Source organism: Garra rufa, chromosome 25 (assembly GCF_049309525.1).
Source record: "Garra rufa chromosome 25, GarRuf1.0, whole genome shotgun sequence".
In the NCBI taxonomy this organism is placed as follows: Eukaryota; Metazoa; Chordata; class Actinopteri; order Cypriniformes; family Cyprinidae; genus Garra; species Garra rufa.
Genome location: NC_133385.1, coordinates 30,217,083 through 30,234,154, shown reverse-complemented (window position 1 = coordinate 30,234,154; position 17,072 = coordinate 30,217,083). Strand labels below are relative to the sequence as shown.

The window sequence follows — 17,072 nt, the reverse complement described above, 5'->3', positions numbered from 1 at the left end:
AATATGCTAATATGTCATCCAGGTCATGTTTGCATAGAGAAAATATCCATTCACAGTGTACATACTTAAACACTTGTGAAATATTAAGTATGGTAGTATGGGTTTGTGAACATAACCAGTCATTCCAGCTGTCAAATGAGACACATAATAACTAACACAATATATGAAGGCCTTTATTACTGTGACTTCTCTTCGACAGTATTGACTTTAAGCCACTCCTAATCGGGTTTTGTGATGCTTCAGCGCAATTTTCAATTAGCACTGAACATTGACATGTGACACATGACTGAAGAAGGAGATTAATATGGAGAGAAATGAACTGAGAGCTGAAGAGATGAGCGGGCTGTTTCCCTGCTGATGAGCTCGAGAAAAGAAAAGCTGCTGCATGTCTGACGCCAATGAACACGGCAGACCATCAACAGACCAAATGAACAACTGAGCTGCTTTATAATGGAAATACTGTTTCTGAAAGATCAGTGTTAATAGAGTCAGGAAAATCATAAAAGAAATATGGCTGCTAGCAACAATTGAGCATTTAAGGTCTTTATGGCTTCTATGCTGGCAACATGAAATAAATGGCGAACACCAGAACATATGATGCATGAGTTTACTTATAGATTTGTGAAGTTTAGAGTTTTCTTATAGGATGTATAGGTTTTGGGTACACTAGATCATGACCATATTATTAAATGGCCATGTTATAACTCCCCAAATGCAAATGTTCAACTTTTTTATTAGTATTGATATAGAGAGTCCAGAAAATTGTAATTGTAGATTTTAAGTTAAAAGCCTACGGCTAGGTCACAAAAGTTTTATGAAGTTTTGAGTTTTCATTTAGGTTTTATAGGGTATACTTGGTCATGCCCCTTTTCTAAATTACCCAGGTATAGCCAACGAAAAGACCAAATTCAACATTTTTTTTTTTTTGATAATTATTAATCTTGAGACTCCAGATAATTGCACTGCAGTGGTTTGATCGAGATTGAGAAAAAAAAAAAAAAAAAAGTAGGACTGGTTCACAAAAGTAGTTTTTTAAAATAATATCAAATATTTAAAGAAAAGATGGATTGACATTAGTGTTCTAAGAGGCAAAGTTGTTCAGAATGAGAGGATCTATCATATTATATGAAAATCTAGTGTTTGTGTGAATATATGAGCTTTTTTTTTTTAGCAATTTGAGGTCATTTACCATAGAAATTGTGTTTTTGAAGACTTTTCAACTGTTATAGCACCACCTATGGTCCGATCTCCATGAATCTTTGCATGCTTGTTAAGAGTCATCTGACACGTTTTCAGTAAGTTTGATAAAGTTTTGAGTTTCCGTTTAGGTTTTATAGGCTTTTGGGTATACTTGGACACGCCCCTTTTCTAAATGACCCAGTTATAGCCAACGAAAAAAACAAATTAATTTTTTTTTTTTTTTTTGGATATTTATTAATCTAGAGAGTCCAGAGAATTGCACTGCAGTGGTTTGATCGAGATTAAGAAAAAAACTAGGACTAGTTCACAAAAGTAGGTTTTTAACATATTTGTGAATAATTAATGAATGATTTGATTGAGAGCACTGGTTCTTGAGGCAAAGATTCTGGATATGAGGGGATCTATGAAATGATATGCATATTGTGTGGATGTGGATAAAGACCTTTAGGGCCATGAGTCAAACATGCCCACCGAGTTTTGTTCCGATCACCTGTTAACCTTTACTAATAGGTGCTCAAACTTCATTGTTTTTTGAGATATGCTGATGTCCTCATAGACTCTTATGGCACATTGGACAAAGATACTGCATATCAATTTTCAGGTTAATTAGACTAGCGCTTTTGTAGTTATAGCTGTTTTAATGATTTTTCGTCTTATAGCGCAACAAAGTGGCAAAGCTGCTCAATTTTTGTATTTGACCAAAGCTTGAGCTCATACATGTTTGTTGCGAGTTTGGTGAAGATATCTCATTCCATTCAAAAGTTATAGCCTTTTTAGTAAACGTTTTGGCGCCCCGTTGTGAACGTGAATCGAAAGTTTAACTTTTTTTTGATAATTATTGATATTCACTGTCCAGGGAACATTTCTGCACTGGTTTGGTTCCGGTCGGGTGAAAAACCTAGGGCTAGTTTGCAAAAGTAGGTTTTGAACAAATTTCTTTTTGCCTACCGGAATTGAATCTTTGACAAAGGGTCTAGGAGTTATGAGAGGTTTTTTGCTCACTGTAGCACCACCTATAGGCCAATTGAGGTGAGTCATTGTCAGGTTCTCCCCAAATTGAGCTCTGTCATTTGGCCAAGTTTCAGGTTTCTTGGCCTTAAGGTTTGGTCTGTACAATCAGTTTTACGGCAGAAGAATAAATGCATAATGTTGACATGGGTGTCTCTCTGTTTCTCTCTAGCAGGAAGATGAGCCCAACGCTGGCAGTGTTTATGACAAAGATCAAGCTGAAATCCGCAAGTTCCTCGCACAGAAGTACAAAAAGTTGCCATGGAAACCAGAGGTATGAGTATCATGCTTGTCGTTTTATTTTTGTCATTTTACATTAGACAATGAGTCATTATCGCTTTCTTTCGTTTGTCGTCAGCTGTGTAAGTTCTTAATGAGAAGTTCTCAAACCTTCATGGAAGCTCTTAATGAGCACATGTTGGCCTGGACCGTTTTCTGTAACATGCAATTTTGTGTAATGAACAAACTGTATTACTGTCAGATTTTTATATCAGCTGTAATATCTGACAAGGTTTAGCCCACGATTTCAGGGCTCAAGTTAAAGTGCTCATTAGTATTCAAAGTCTCAGTGTGCTTGTTCTTGTAATTTTACTGATTTGAACCGGACTGAACTGCTGTTCAAAAAACTGCAAATTTGGAAAATCACATCCTGTTTCAGATTTTTATCCATCCCAATAAGCTGTGGAAGCTTGTTTCTGACTTTTTTTCCCCTCCTTAGCAATTCTGAGTTTATATATCACAAATCTGACTCAGAATATTGTAAGTCAGAATTGTAAGATATAAACTGAGAATTTTGAGACAGACTTTCAGTTTTGAGAATAAAAGTCTGAACTGTGAGATTTAAACTCACAATTGTGAGGAAAAACTAAAAACGTTGAAACTCTGGAAAACTCTGGAAAAGAAAACATCTACCAATTTGCTAACAGATAAGAATTTTAAAACAGCTATGCAAAACAAATATATATAACATAATAGATACAAACGCAAGAATTTCAAGAAAAATAAAAGTAATAAATAAAAGTCTAAACTGTCAGATATATACTTTGTGAGAAAATTGTGAGGAAAAATAGTCAGAATTGTGAGATTAAAAAGTCACAAATACCTTTTAAGTTTTTGTGGCAGAAAAAACCCTGAGAGTTAAATTCTGAATTCCAAGAAAAAAAAAAAGGAAAACATGAGATATAAACTGAGAATTCCAATAAAAAAATTTGAGATGTAAACTCATAATTCCAAGTAAAATGTAAAAATTTGAGATGTAAACTCATAATTCCAAGTAAAAACTTCAAAATTGTAGATTTAAACAGAAAATTCCTAGAAAAACTATTCAAAATTGTGAGATATAAACTCAGAGCCCCCCCCCCATTGACATTTTGAGATATAAACTAAGAATTCCAAGAAAAAGAAGTCAAAATTGTCAGATGTAAACTCAAAATTCCAAGAGAATTTTCAAAATTTTGATAAAAACTTTAATATTTTGAGATGTGAAGTTTTGAGATTAGATATAAACTTAAATAGCAAGAAAAAAGTCAAAACTGTCAGATATAAACTATGAATTGCAAGAAAAAAGAACACAATTTAATATGTAAACTCATAATTTCAAGTAAAAACTACTAAATTGTAGATGTAAACTTAAAAAAAAAAAAAAAAACTAAATTGTGAGATATGAACTCATAATTACAAAAAAAGTAAGATTGTCAGATGTAAACTTCCAAGAAAATGTTCTAAATTGTGATATAAACTCAAAATTCCAAGAAAACTTAGAAAACTTTCAAAATGTTGAGATGTAAACTTGAAATTCCAAGAAAACTTTCAAAATTTTGAGATGTAAACTCATAATTCCAAGTAAAAAAATTCTAAATTTTAGATGTAAACCCTGCTTGGAGACGGCATTCCCCTTCTGCCTGCCTCCATGACACACAAAGAGCTGGTCTGAGGTCCTGAAGCTTTGTGTCCGGTCAACGTAGCATCTTAGTGCTCGGACGGGACAGAGCAAAGCTAGGGCTGGGTCTGCCTCCTCCGAGGGCAGCGCCTGCAGGCTCACCACCTGATCCCTGAAGGGAGTGGTAGGAACCTTGGGCACATAACCAGGCCGGGGATCCGCCGGGCCAAACTCTAGGCATGATTCGTCGACCGAAAATGTGTGCAGGTCTCCTACCCTCTTGATGGATGCCAGTGCGAGCAGGAGCAGAGTTTTCATTGAAAGAAACTTGAGCTCAACTGACTGCAAAGGCTCAAAGGGGGCCTGCTGTAGTGCTGTGAGCACTAGAGACAGGTCCCAAGAGGGTACGGAAGGGGGCCTAGGAGGATTTAACCTTTTGGCGCCCCTGAGAAACCTGGTGACCAGGTCGTGCTTCCCCACCGACCTTCCTTCTATGAGGTCGTGGTTGGCAGAAATGGCAGCCACATAGACTTTAAGGGTTGAGGGGGACAGCCTACGCTCCAACCCTTGCTGCAGAAAGGAAAGCACGGCTCTGATCGAGCATCTTCGGGGGTCCTCTCTATGAGAGGAACACCAATCAACGAACAGGTTCAATTTTAGGGCGTAGGCATGTCTCGTAGACTGCGCTCGCGGCGAAGTAATAGTGTCAACTACCCCTTGGGGTAGGTCACTTAGAACCTCCACGTCCCGTCCAGGGACTAGACATGTAATTTCCAGAGGTCTGGACGTGGGTGCCATAGGGTGCCCCGTCTCTGAATCAGAAGATCCTTCCTCAGACGAATTTGCCAGGGAGGGGCTGTCGCGAGGAGCATAAGTTTGGGGAACCAGGTCCGAGTGGGCCAGTAAGGGGCTACCAGAAGGACCTGCTCCTCGTCCTCCCTGATCTTGCACTGTGTCTCTGCGAGAAGGCTCACTGGGGGGAACACATATTTGCGAAGGCCCCGCGGCCAGCTGCATGCCAGTGCGTCCGTGCCGAGTGTTCCCTCGGTCAGGGAGAAGAAGAACTGGCAGTGGGACGTCTCCGGGGAGGCGAACAGATCTACCTGAGCCTCGCTGAAGCGTCTCCAAATCAGCTGGACCGACTGGGGGTGAAGTCTCCATTCTCCGGGAAGCGCAGCTCGTGAGAGCTCGTCGGCCGCATGGTTGAGCAACCCAGGAATGTGAAGCGACCTCAGATGCTTCTGACTCCACAGGAGGAGATGACGGGCGAGTCGCGACATGCGACTGGAGCGTAGACCACCTTGTCGGTTGATGTATGCAACGGTCGCAATGTTGTCCGTACGGACCAGCATGTGCTTGCCTCGTAGGTGCCTTTTGAGTCGGAGGAGGGCAAGACGTACTGCAAGCAACTCGAGGCAGTTGATGTGCCAAGTTAGCTGGGGGCCCGTCCAAACCCCTGAAACTGCCTGACCGTCGTACGTGGCTCCCCAACCAGTGGTGGAGGCATCTGTGTGTACCACAGCATGCCTGGAGACCTGTTCCATGGGTACTCCTGCCCGTAGGAATGAGAGGTCTGACCACGTGATGAAAGTTTGGCGGCAGGCCGGTGTTACTTGAACCCGGTAAGAGCCACGCTCTCCTCGGGACTCGGCCATGAAGCCAGTGTTGAAGCGGTCTCATATGGAGCAGCCCTAGCGGTGTAACCGCTGCTGCTGCTGCCATATGCCCCAGAAGCCTCTGAAACTGTTTCAGTGGGACCGCCGTCCTGCTCTTGAATGTATTCAGGCAGTTCAACATTGACTGAGCACGTTCCTGCGTGAGGCGTGCTGTCTGAGTGACCGAGTCCAGTTCCGAGAAAAGAGATCCTCTGCGTAGGAGATTGCTCTTTTCCCAGTTGACCCGAAGGCCCAACAGGCTGAGGTGTGTGAGCACCAGATCCCTGTGTTCGCATAACTGGTCCCGAGACTGTGCCAGAATAAGCCAGTCGTCGAGGTAGTTGAGAATGCGAATGCCCTGTTCTCTGAGGGGAACAAGGGGAACTCCGCGACTTTCGTGAAGACACGGGGAGAGAGGGACAGCCTGAAGGGCAGGACTGTGTACTTATATGCTCTGCCTTCGAACGCGAACCGCAGGAAGGGTCTGTGGCGCGGAAGGATTGAAACATGAAAGTACGCGTCCTTCAGGTCGATCGCTGCAAACCAATCTTGGGGACGGACACATTTGAAAATGTGTTTCTGTGTGAGCATCTTGAACGGTAGCCTGTGAAGGGCCCGGTTCAAAACGTGCAGATCCAAGATCGTCCATAACCCGCCTCTTTTCTTGGGTACTATGAAGTACGGGCTGTAGAAGCCCGACCTCATATCGGCTGGAGGGGCTGGGAAGCTCTGTCCAGGCTCCCAGGTAGTGTACAAGGGGCACCAGGGGGACCACCGACATACCCGCAGGGGAGCAGCGATAGGGGGCGCAGGGACCCCGCCCGGGCGTCTCGTAGCCGGTCCGAAGCGGGGTCAGAACGTCTGTGTGCTGTGTATGTGAGAAGCTTACCTGCGTATGAGGCGATGGTGCGTGAGTAGTCCGTTTCGCAGCACTCGCAAACCGCCCATCGTCGCTCGCTGGCGAGAGGGGAAGGTGGGTGAGGCGCTGGGATGACCCGCGCACTCCCTGCCGACCCCTCTGGGGACCCAGAGATAGAGAAATTTGCTCTTTTGTCGAGTATTTGGGTACTCCGTGCGATCGGTGGCGGGGAAAAAACAAACAAAAGATTCTCCGCCCGGCCCTCCTCCGGGGGAGGGAGTGGTGCGGTCACCATCTCCCGAAGAGCAGCGTCCTCCATCTCTTGGTCGCCCGTCTCAGGGCCTCTTTCTCTTACGCTTGCCACTGGTCTTTGTGGGGGCCTGGACGGGCTGGGCAGCTGCCCTGCGACCGGCTCCACGGCGCCGTTGTGAAGGCTGCTGCGGTGGCTGCTGTGGAGCGGAGGTGGAGGCAGGGGCCGCCCTCGGCGACGAGCAGACTGAGGTGCCGCTGGTGGCCGGGTGGAGGCAGCAGCTGCACGCCGGGGCAGGATGTGACTAATGGCCTCAGTCTGCTTCTTGGCAGCGGAGAACTGCTGGGCGAAGTTTTCCACCGCGTCGCCGAAGAGGCCGGTCTGGGACACCGGAGCGTTGAGGAACCTGGTTTTCTCGCAGTCCCTCATATCAGCCAGAACAGCCAGAGATGGCGTTCCTTGACCACCATAGTGGACATGGCACGACCCAGAGACCGCGCGGTCACCTTCGTCGCACGTAGAGCGAGGTCCGTGGCGATACGAAGTTCATGGAGAACTTCTGGGTTATGACCACCCTCGTACAGGTCCTTCAGTGCCTGAGCCTGATGAACCTGTAGTAACGGCATAGTGTGTAACTGCAACGTTTTTTGGTGTATTACTTTTTCCTTTGTGAGCAAAAATGACGGATAATTTCAAATTGCTTCCACTGAAAAAATGCTAATGATTGAGCTGGTGCCTCGATGACCTGCAAAGCGGCTTTATGTATCTTCCACTCTCCACTCTGTCACTGTGTCAGTCACCGCTCTTTCGAGAATGAACCCAGCATAACTATGCAGATTTAATTCCCAAAACATAAGAAAAACGAAAGTTTCATACAAATTCTGAATGGATTATGGCATGGAAAGTGCAAAGCGCGCTCCCTTTATTATCACTAAAAGCGTCACAAATCTTAGTTCATAGAGATCTCACAACGTTCCGTTATAATCAATAAAGCTTTCTAAACTACACAATGAATCTTTTATTTACATCGCGTCTACACTTAGTCAGGAGATGAACAAGGCTGGATAGTTTGCCAGATCTTCAATTGGTTTGCTTTCGTTTGAGGGTATATAGCACCGTCTACCGCAGTAGAACCGGGCCTAAGCTTGGCTAACCACTCCAGTTGCAGAGGGGCTGTCGCCCAGGCTTGTACTTGTTAACTGTACCATCATCATTCTTTTTATATTTGAATCCGTCCATAGGCTCACCTTGCTCCATCTCGCCTCTAGCTCCCCAACCAATTCCTGACAAATAATTCGTCACTCTGCGCATGCGTGAAATGCGTTAAAAAATTTGACGTAATTAACAACAACAAAATAATTAACGCCGTTAACGCGTTATTTTTGACAGCCCTAATTATAATCAAAAATGTGAGATATAAACTTGGAATTCTAAGAAAAAGAAGTCAACATTGTGAGATGTAGATGTAGAATTTCAAGAAAAAGAAGTAAAATTGTCAGTTGTCAATTCAGAATTCCAAGAAAAAAAATCTAAATTGCGAGATATAAACTAATTTTGAAGGGAAAAAAAGGTTAAAATTGCAAGATGTAAAAGTCAGAATTGTGAAATGAAAAGAAATAACCTTTTTCAATTACCTACAGTACATTTTCTTGTTCCGTGGTGGAAACAAGCTTCCATACCAAACAGCTGGATGATTAAATTGGATTGTTTATCCACCTCCATTGAAGTGACATTATTGTCATAATTATTCCCGTTAGATAAAGTAAAAAGATTTTCTCCTAAGCTGCTTATTCGGAAAAGCACAGGATTTAATGCAGTGCTCGTAACGCTGGCCATTTCAGCCCATCATCCAAACCAGCACATGCACAATAATGAGTCAGAGCCGCTATACAGAAATCTCGATGAACTAGATGCACCATTTTCAAATAATAATGCAGAGGTGGGAATATTCTGCAGGTGAATGGCAGCAGGTCCGGTAAATACAGGGCTTTCAGACTCACAGGCCAGGTAACTATACAGCTACTGGCATAGTAAATAAAGTAAGATAGCGAGTGATTTTCCCATCTTAGCGTTGCCGAAGTCTAGTATCGAGCGCTGCGGCTGATTGTCCGTGTAAGTGAACATTCAGAGATGATGTGCCGCTCCGGCGCCTCCGGTTGTAGACGGATTCAAGCCGCTCCAGCATGACAATACCCCTGTGTTTGAAGCGAGGTGCATACAGAAACGCTTTACTGAGTCTGTGGAAAAATTCAACTGACCTTCACAAAGGCCAGACCTGATCCCCTCACAGCTTTTTTCAAAAACTTTTTTTTCCCTCAAAAGTTCAAACTTTTTTTTCGAACGCTGACTCGAGTCTGGCTCATCTGGAAGGAAACCATCATGAAATATGATTAAAACTGGATTAAAGAGGATTATTTGATGTTAAAATATTTGTTCTGATCATATTTTCAGCCTGCTTTCATAGAGATGCACCAATATTATTATTATTTTTTAATGTTATTGATAATATAAAAATTATATGATATAAAAATATAAATACACACTAGAAATAAAAGTAATCCTTTTAAATGCTACAAGTGAATTCACAACACTAATGTACAGCATAAAATGATTACATTTAAAATTAAAATTATATTAAATTAATTAATATTATGATAGTCAGTGTTATTTTAATATTATTGAATACTTTTTAAGTATTTATTAAGCTTTTAAATTAGCTTTGTTTCATTTTTAATATTGTAATTTTAGTAATTTTGTTGTGCTTTCATTTTTTTATTTTACATAAAGCTTTTATATATTGTTTATATTGTACTGTATTTTGTATTGTTTTATATTGTAGCTTTATATTCCATTTAGCATTTATTTTTATTTCAGTTTTAATTGAGTCATTTTAGTATTTTAACTTAAATTATTTTAGTTGCCAAGGCAGTATATTTGCCAAGATTTTCATCTAATATTCACTTATTTAGTTTTGTTTTAGCTTTACAACCTACCAATTTCAACTCAGAATCCCAAGGGGAAAAAAAATAAAATTGTGAGATATAAACTTCAAAATTAAAATTGTCGGATGTAAACTCAGAATTCTAAGAAGAAGAAAAAATCTAAACTGTGAGATATAAACATAGAATTTTTTAAAAAAGAAGGGGGGGGGGGGGGGGGGTCAAAATTGTGAAATATAATCTCAGAATTCAAAGATAAAATTCAAAATTATGATATAAAATCAGAATTCCAAGGAAGAAATTCAAAATTGTGAGATATAATCCTAGAATTCCAAAGTAAAAAAACTAAATTGTGATATATAAATTTTGAATTCCAAGAAGAAGAAAAAAAACCTGTGAGATATAAAAATAATTTTAAAGGAAAAAGTAAACTCAGAAATAAAAAAAGAAAGATATAAACTTAGAAAATTCTAAATTGTTAGATGTAAACTCATAATAATAATAATAATAATAATAATAATAATAATCAGATGTAAACTCAGGGAAAAAAATTTCAAAACTGTGATATAATCTAAGAATTCTGAGTAAAATAAAATATAAAATCATGTACATTCAACTAATAAATAGAATAATCTTTAATTAAGATTGTTCAATAGAGTACTGATATTGTGCATCCCTACATTTTCTATGACTGCTTTATTCTTAGTACAGTTCTTCAGTCTGTTTTTAGTCTGTTTTTGCTTTTCTCTTGTGTGTTAGGAACTGAGCATCAGTCACAGTTGCTTCTAGGGAATGGATGGCCGGTCCCTGACAGCTCTCAGAGGCTGTGTTATTTATAGGAGTGAGCACAGGTGATATTCAGACCAATTGAGATCAGCCAAATGTTCACAGCTTAGCAAAGCAAACACAGGCTGGTATTGCTTAAAATGAGACTAATTATTTTTATAAATCTAGGCATGAGAGATCATTGGCGAAGTTGGTAGTTCTGACGAGGGAAAAATCGAAAAAAATCAGACCTTGAAGTCTTCAAGTGGACGGATGTAGGTGCGAGGCTGAGGGGAACACTTTGATGGAGGATTGACGGTAATGGGCAGCCAGACCATTAGCAGGACTACAGAGCGTTGACGGGGTCTTGAATTTACGGCATTTTATAGATTAACTGTAACGCCAGTGGGCCACGTGATACATCAGTTCCATACAGAAGACTTTGACCTCTGGCCTGTCAATGCTCAGTTTCATTTCCACTTTTGTCGCCTCAGTGCTAAGAGCATCATTGCTTTTTCCCCCCTCCTCTGAGGATGCTATTCGTTTCTCTCTTTGAGGAACTCTCTTTAGTCTCCCAGTTGCCACTAAATGACAGTGCTGGCAGCAGTTATCCGAAGCCATTATGTGTCATTAGAGAGTTGAGAAAATTGTGAGCATCAGCGACTTCCCGTCGGGTTATTACAGTACAGTCACGAAGACCAGAGCAGGTAGGATATCTGTATTAAATCTGTGATATCTCAAACACAAACGTCTTCTGTAGGAGCAACTATAGATTATGAAAACTGGCTAGTCAGTGGGTCATCTTAGTAGTTAGTTGACTAATTGGCCTTGAGAAAGAAAAAAATTTGCATGACTCCATGAGTTTTTACAGTACATAATGTATATTATTGCGTTCAAGAAGAGATAGATGGATCTGATTGTTTTGAACTTCTAATGTTATCACCAAAGCACAGCGTTTACTGTATGTTGGTATCATGAACAATTTAGTCCATCCAGTTCAATCCAATGTTAATTTTGACAGCAAATTTACAATTTAGTCTTTGTCATAGTCTTTTGACTTAAATGCCATTTAGTTTTAGTCATATTTTAGTAATCTGAATTGTTTTAGTTTTAGTCTTGTTTTAGTCGACTAACCCCCAGTTTCACAAACAGTGCGTGCAGAATTATTAGGCAAGTTGATATTCTTGTCATATTTTTTTTTTCAGAGCACATTTGACAAATTCCACACTACATTATTCTTAATAACTACTATTGATTTTGTATTTAATCATTTAAAAGTTATATATAATTGTGCATGAGGGCTGGAAGTGAAAAACTTCTTATATTCAGGTGTGCATAATTATTAGGCATGTTTTCTTTTACAGATAAAATGAGCCAAAAAGATTGAACTCAGACTAAAAGCAGAAAAAAAAGACAAGATGCCACATTGTGCAGCTTTTGGTTGTAATTTGTAGTCAAAATTCAACAAGAGAAGCGATGTAAGTCTTCACTGCTTTCCTAGTGATAAGAAGAGGAGAAAATAATGGGAAGATGCCTGTGGATGAATTAGACTTCATGAAGACCAGCGTCTTTGTTCTCTCCACTTTAGCCCTGATGCTTTTGAGGCTTTTAGTAGACCACAGATACTGAAAGAGCTTACAAATGGCAGAGACATAAAACGCTAGATGCCATCCTAGCAGGATGCAAACATGCTGGCGCTTGTCCTGACTTTTAGACTTTTTAGCTGGTGTTTAGACTCCTTGCGGGAAAAAAAAATCTATGCTACGGCATTTGGTTTAAACCTACATCGCCATCTGTAAGCTCTATCAATAGCTTTCACAAACAAGCCTACAGTGCGTGCAGAATTATTAGGCAAGTTGATATATTGGTCATATTGGTCATATTTTTTTTTCAAGCACATTTTACCAATTCCCCACTAGATTATTCTTAATAACTACTACTGATTTTGTATTTAATCATTTAAATGTGATATATAATTGGCTGTAAATGAAAAACTTCTTATATTCAGGTGTGCATAAGGAAAGGAAAGGAGGTGACATGAGGCCAAGTATGGTGACCTATACTCGGAATTTGTGCTCTGCATTTAACCCATCCAAGTGCACACACACAGTAGTGAACTAACACACACCCAGAGCAGTGGGCACCATATTGCTATTGCTGCGGCGCCCGAGGAGCAGTTGGGGGTTCGGTGTCTTGCCCAAGGGACTCACCTCAGTCGTGGTATTGAGGGCCAGACCTGGGACTCGAACCTGCAACCTTTGGGTTACAAGTCCACCTCTCTAGCCATTAGGCCACAGCTGTCCTAAACAAGTCATTCCCTGACCGGGAATCGAACCCGGGCCGCGGCGGTGAGAGCACAGAATCCTAACCACTAGACCATCAGGGAGCATAATCATTAGGCGTGTTTTCTTTTACAGATAAAATGAGCCAAAAAAGAGAGATTGAACTCAAGACTAAAAGTAAAAAAAAAAAAAAAAGATGCCACATTGTGCAGCTTTTGGTTGTAATTTGTAGTCAAAAGGCATGTAAGTCTTCACTGCTTTCCTAGTGATAAGAAGAGTTGAAAAGAATGGGAAGATGCCTGTGGATGAATTAAACTTCATAAAGACCAGCGTCTTTGTTCTCTCCACTTTAGCCCTGAAGCCTTTGAGGCTTTTTGTAGATCACAGATACTGAAAGAGCTTACAAACGGCAGAGACAAGAAACGCTAGATGCCATCCTGGTAGGATGTTCCAGGTTGTGTCACTGAGTGCAACTATTTAAAATAATTGAAACAATGGCGCCTCCCAATAGTCCAAAATATGGATTTTTTTTAAATAACGTAAATCTTTCATTGATTTCTACTACATATTTCAGTAAGAGACATCATTTATGTTGCATTAAGCCATACAAGTCTGAATACCTGGGGTTCCCTTTAAACATTCAAGCAATTTTAAACCATTGAACTGTGAAAGAGAACTTAATTTGGCACTTAGAATAGCCTGGGTGTCCCCATGCTGCCTTCCGCGCAGCGCGATTTTATTCACGCTGGAAGGTAGCATGGAAACCATGGACCAAATTTTCACCTCAGATAGGGAACCAATCACAGAACGGGGAGGGAGCAGCAAGACGATGACGCCTTCTATGCGTCGCGACTCACCGAAGCAGTTTGTTTATAACTATGGATCCAGCATGGCAGCAAGTTATCATTCGATGCAGCCGTTCACATGTCACACCTAAAAACGCGTGGAAAACGCTAGGCGCGTCGCTTTCTCCTTTCCAAACCGCTCTGTAGCTTGCGCATGGAAAACGCGAGCGCATCGCAACCGCGTCGCTTCCATTATGTGCGCGCATACCGCGCGTCTACATTTGAAATAACGAACTTTAGCGCGCAAAAGACACGACATGTGAACGGCCCCTTAGATAGTGTTCTAAGTAGTTTAGAACGCAAGTTTATTTTGAAAAAAGAGCAACTTTTGGCGTTAAACTATCGCTCTGTATACGTCTTCCGGTATGATTGAAACGATTGGCTATGAGCTACGCACAGGCGCATTTGATAGACATTCGTAGCGCCCAATAAACGGCTCTGGGCATTCGTAAACCACGCCTCAAATACGAGAAAATGAACATGTGGTTCCCAGACCACGAATCATGACGAAGTCATAACGTGGTTTGGCGTTAGCCAGGCTACACTTAGAACACAATTCAATTCAATTCTCTTTCACATCTTCTTGCGCTTAAATGAATAAATACACACAAAATGATGTCAAAATGTCCGTCTCTGCAAGTTTTTACATAAACGTTATCAGTTATGTCTTAAGTGAAGTGACCATAAACAGAAAGCAAAAAGTAAAACGGATGTGTAACAGTACTTTGGATCTGTGCGTTAGGTCTTAAAGCGACGGCAGCCAACCCACCTTTTTTACATATCTGAAAAAAGCTTTTTTTCATGCACCTGTCAAGTTTGAGATTTTGGGCTTTTTGGTGTTTCATAAAGTGTTTTTTTTTTTTTTTTTTTCAGACTAGTGGAAAGAAAACACCCAAAAGACACTAAGTGTTTATTTTATAGCACTTTATCTATTTTTGTTAATAGATTTCAATTACGATACATATTTTTAAAGGCCGTTTTCTCAAAATGACTGAGCCATAAATCTCCACTTCAGTAACACTCACACACACCAAACTTGACATTTTTATTCCTGTCTATATTCTGAAGGGTTTTTTACAGAGAGATTTGTTCATATATAATTTGATTTTATACATTTTATTCCCCCAAAAATGGTAAAAAAAAATACATTGTTTTCTGTTTGTTTTTTCTGAATTATGGAGTTACAAAATCAGATACCCAAAATCCCTCTATAAAAACATTTGACTCTAACGTAAAAAAAAATTAAACAAGAATTTTGAAATTGACTTCATCAAGTGTTTAGATTTTTGTACTATAAATGTATGCAAATTAGCGCATATTTCATTACATGCCTCGTTTGCATATTTAAACCTAACATTTGAGAAAACTTGTTTGCAATTATCAATGTAATTTATTAACTGGGTAAGTAAGGTGATAACTATTAGTTATTTCTTTACCCTATTCACCTTAATTCTCGCCTTAAATAAATTAATTTAATAAATAGTTAATAAGCTTTAAAAACCATAATATGATCTGAACCTTGAGTTTTATATGTTGCTTACATTCAGTGTAAAAACATTGGAATTCTAGATGGAAATCTACATTACCCATAATTCTGTGAAGAAATATTCACCAATCAGAGAACAGATGCAGGCAAATCACAAATGAACTCTATAGTGCCCGCCAATCAAATCAGTCAAAAGTATAAGCAATATTATTTTACTTCATTGTTTTCAATTCGACTATGTCATTGGAAGTGTTTCATGGGATTGTAGTTTTTTTCCTCACTAAAGCCATTGAATATAGTCTTGTACCTTTGTCCTTTTGTCTGATTTTCCAATACGTTTTTGCTTTAAATCAAAGTTTGTAATGCAGTGGTTTTCCTCGTAGTTGGTTTATTTGGTTCAAGGCTTATAAATCTTTAACAAAGACTTTTTTTAATCCCTATGGGAAAAATGAGTTGGGACATCACCAATTAGCTTGTTGGTTGTTGTTGGACTAGTTCAATTTGGCTTATTCCACAGAGAGCAATCCTGCACTAGATGCCCACAGATGCGCGATTGTTGCACACGTCACGTCTCTCATGCCCGATCCCAGAGGCATTATGGGTGACAAATGGTGCTATTGCTTGTCATTCTGAGCGTTGGCGAATTGTTCGTCTGTGTCAGGCACGAACCTGCTTTCGTGGGACGTGATTCCTCCGTGGGTTGCTCTTGTGCTTGAGACAGGAGGAGAGTTTGGAGTGAAGCAGGTCTGTCTGGTATTGAGAGGATTTAGATCAATGGGCCTCCACCAGACTGACTGAGAAAAGTGAAGGTCATGTTTTTTTAGACGTACTCGTGGGATATGAGGTTTGCTCTAAGAAATACAATAGGCTCCTGGGAAAAATATTACTCTGGTTATTCTTTGTGCTGGAACAGAGCCATCTTCTCTGGCTGTGTTAAATTTGTCTGCTGTGATTTTACTGACCGGTGAGTGATTCTCACAGGCATTTTGTAGTATGTGAACCCTACCAAAGATTCCCAAACACAACTCCTATGGGGTGTTCACAGATTTGGAGTGACAAAAAGATCACAAACCATTCATTTTTAGTGAGATTTGGAGCTCTGCTTAGCATTAGCATTTAGCATTAGCCATTGGATAGACACTGTAGCTACACTTTTAAGCAAGAAACTTCATTATCTGTTTAAATTGTTTTATGAATATTAAAATGCATTCATTTTCAAACAACTAATTAGTAATTTCAGCTACACGAGACATGGAGATCTGGGGTGCGTTTCCCAAAATCAATTGTGGTTGCAACTTGCAAGTTATGTTGTTTACAATACAGTTCAATAGAACTTGCAACCATAGTTAGCTAACAGTGTTTAGCCCCTACTAGTAGATGATGTTACTGCACATTTATGCCAGAAACATCTTTCTCCATTTAAATTACATTACATTAAAAATTATAATAATCTAAAAAAAGAGTGTTGTCAAATTGATTAATCGCAATTAATCACATCCCAAAAAAAGTTTGTTTACTTAATAAATGTGTGTGCACTGTGTATTTATATGTATGTATAAATACAGATGCATAATTAAGAAATATTTACATGTATACATATATACATATCTATATATGATTGGCATTAATAAATATTACATACATTACTCAAATATATGCATGAATGTGTGTATATTTTATTTACATATAAATATAAGTAAATACACATATATAAACACAAACTTTTATTTCAGATGCGATTAATCGCGATTAATCGATTTGAAAACAGTAAAAAATACACTCACTTTCTATAAAATTAAATAGAATGAATAATGTCAGCCAGATAAGACATAGGGACTCATTAAATGAAAAAATCATGACAATAATAATAACAATAATAACAGAAACATATTTTTTTATTAAAA

At 39.7% G+C, this 17,072-nt stretch overlaps 1 protein-coding gene and 1 non-coding gene across 2 annotated transcripts in view; one reads left to right on the top strand and one right to left on the bottom strand.

Annotated features, from left to right (window-relative positions):
* Positions 1–17,072, top strand: part of b4galnt4a (beta-1,4-N-acetyl-galactosaminyl transferase 4a) — a 240,420-nt gene that overhangs the window by 112,314 nt on the left and 111,034 nt on the right. The window contains exon 3 of the mRNA XM_073831802.1: positions 2,384–2,482. Within this exon, the coding sequence (XP_073687903.1) occupies positions 2,384–2,482 (99 nt within the window). The remainder of the gene's footprint in view (positions 1–2,383; positions 2,483–17,072) is intronic.
* On the bottom strand, positions 12,870–12,941 carry trnae-cuc (transfer RNA glutamic acid (anticodon CUC)). The gene has a single exon. It is a non-coding gene; the product is annotated as a tRNA-Glu (tRNA).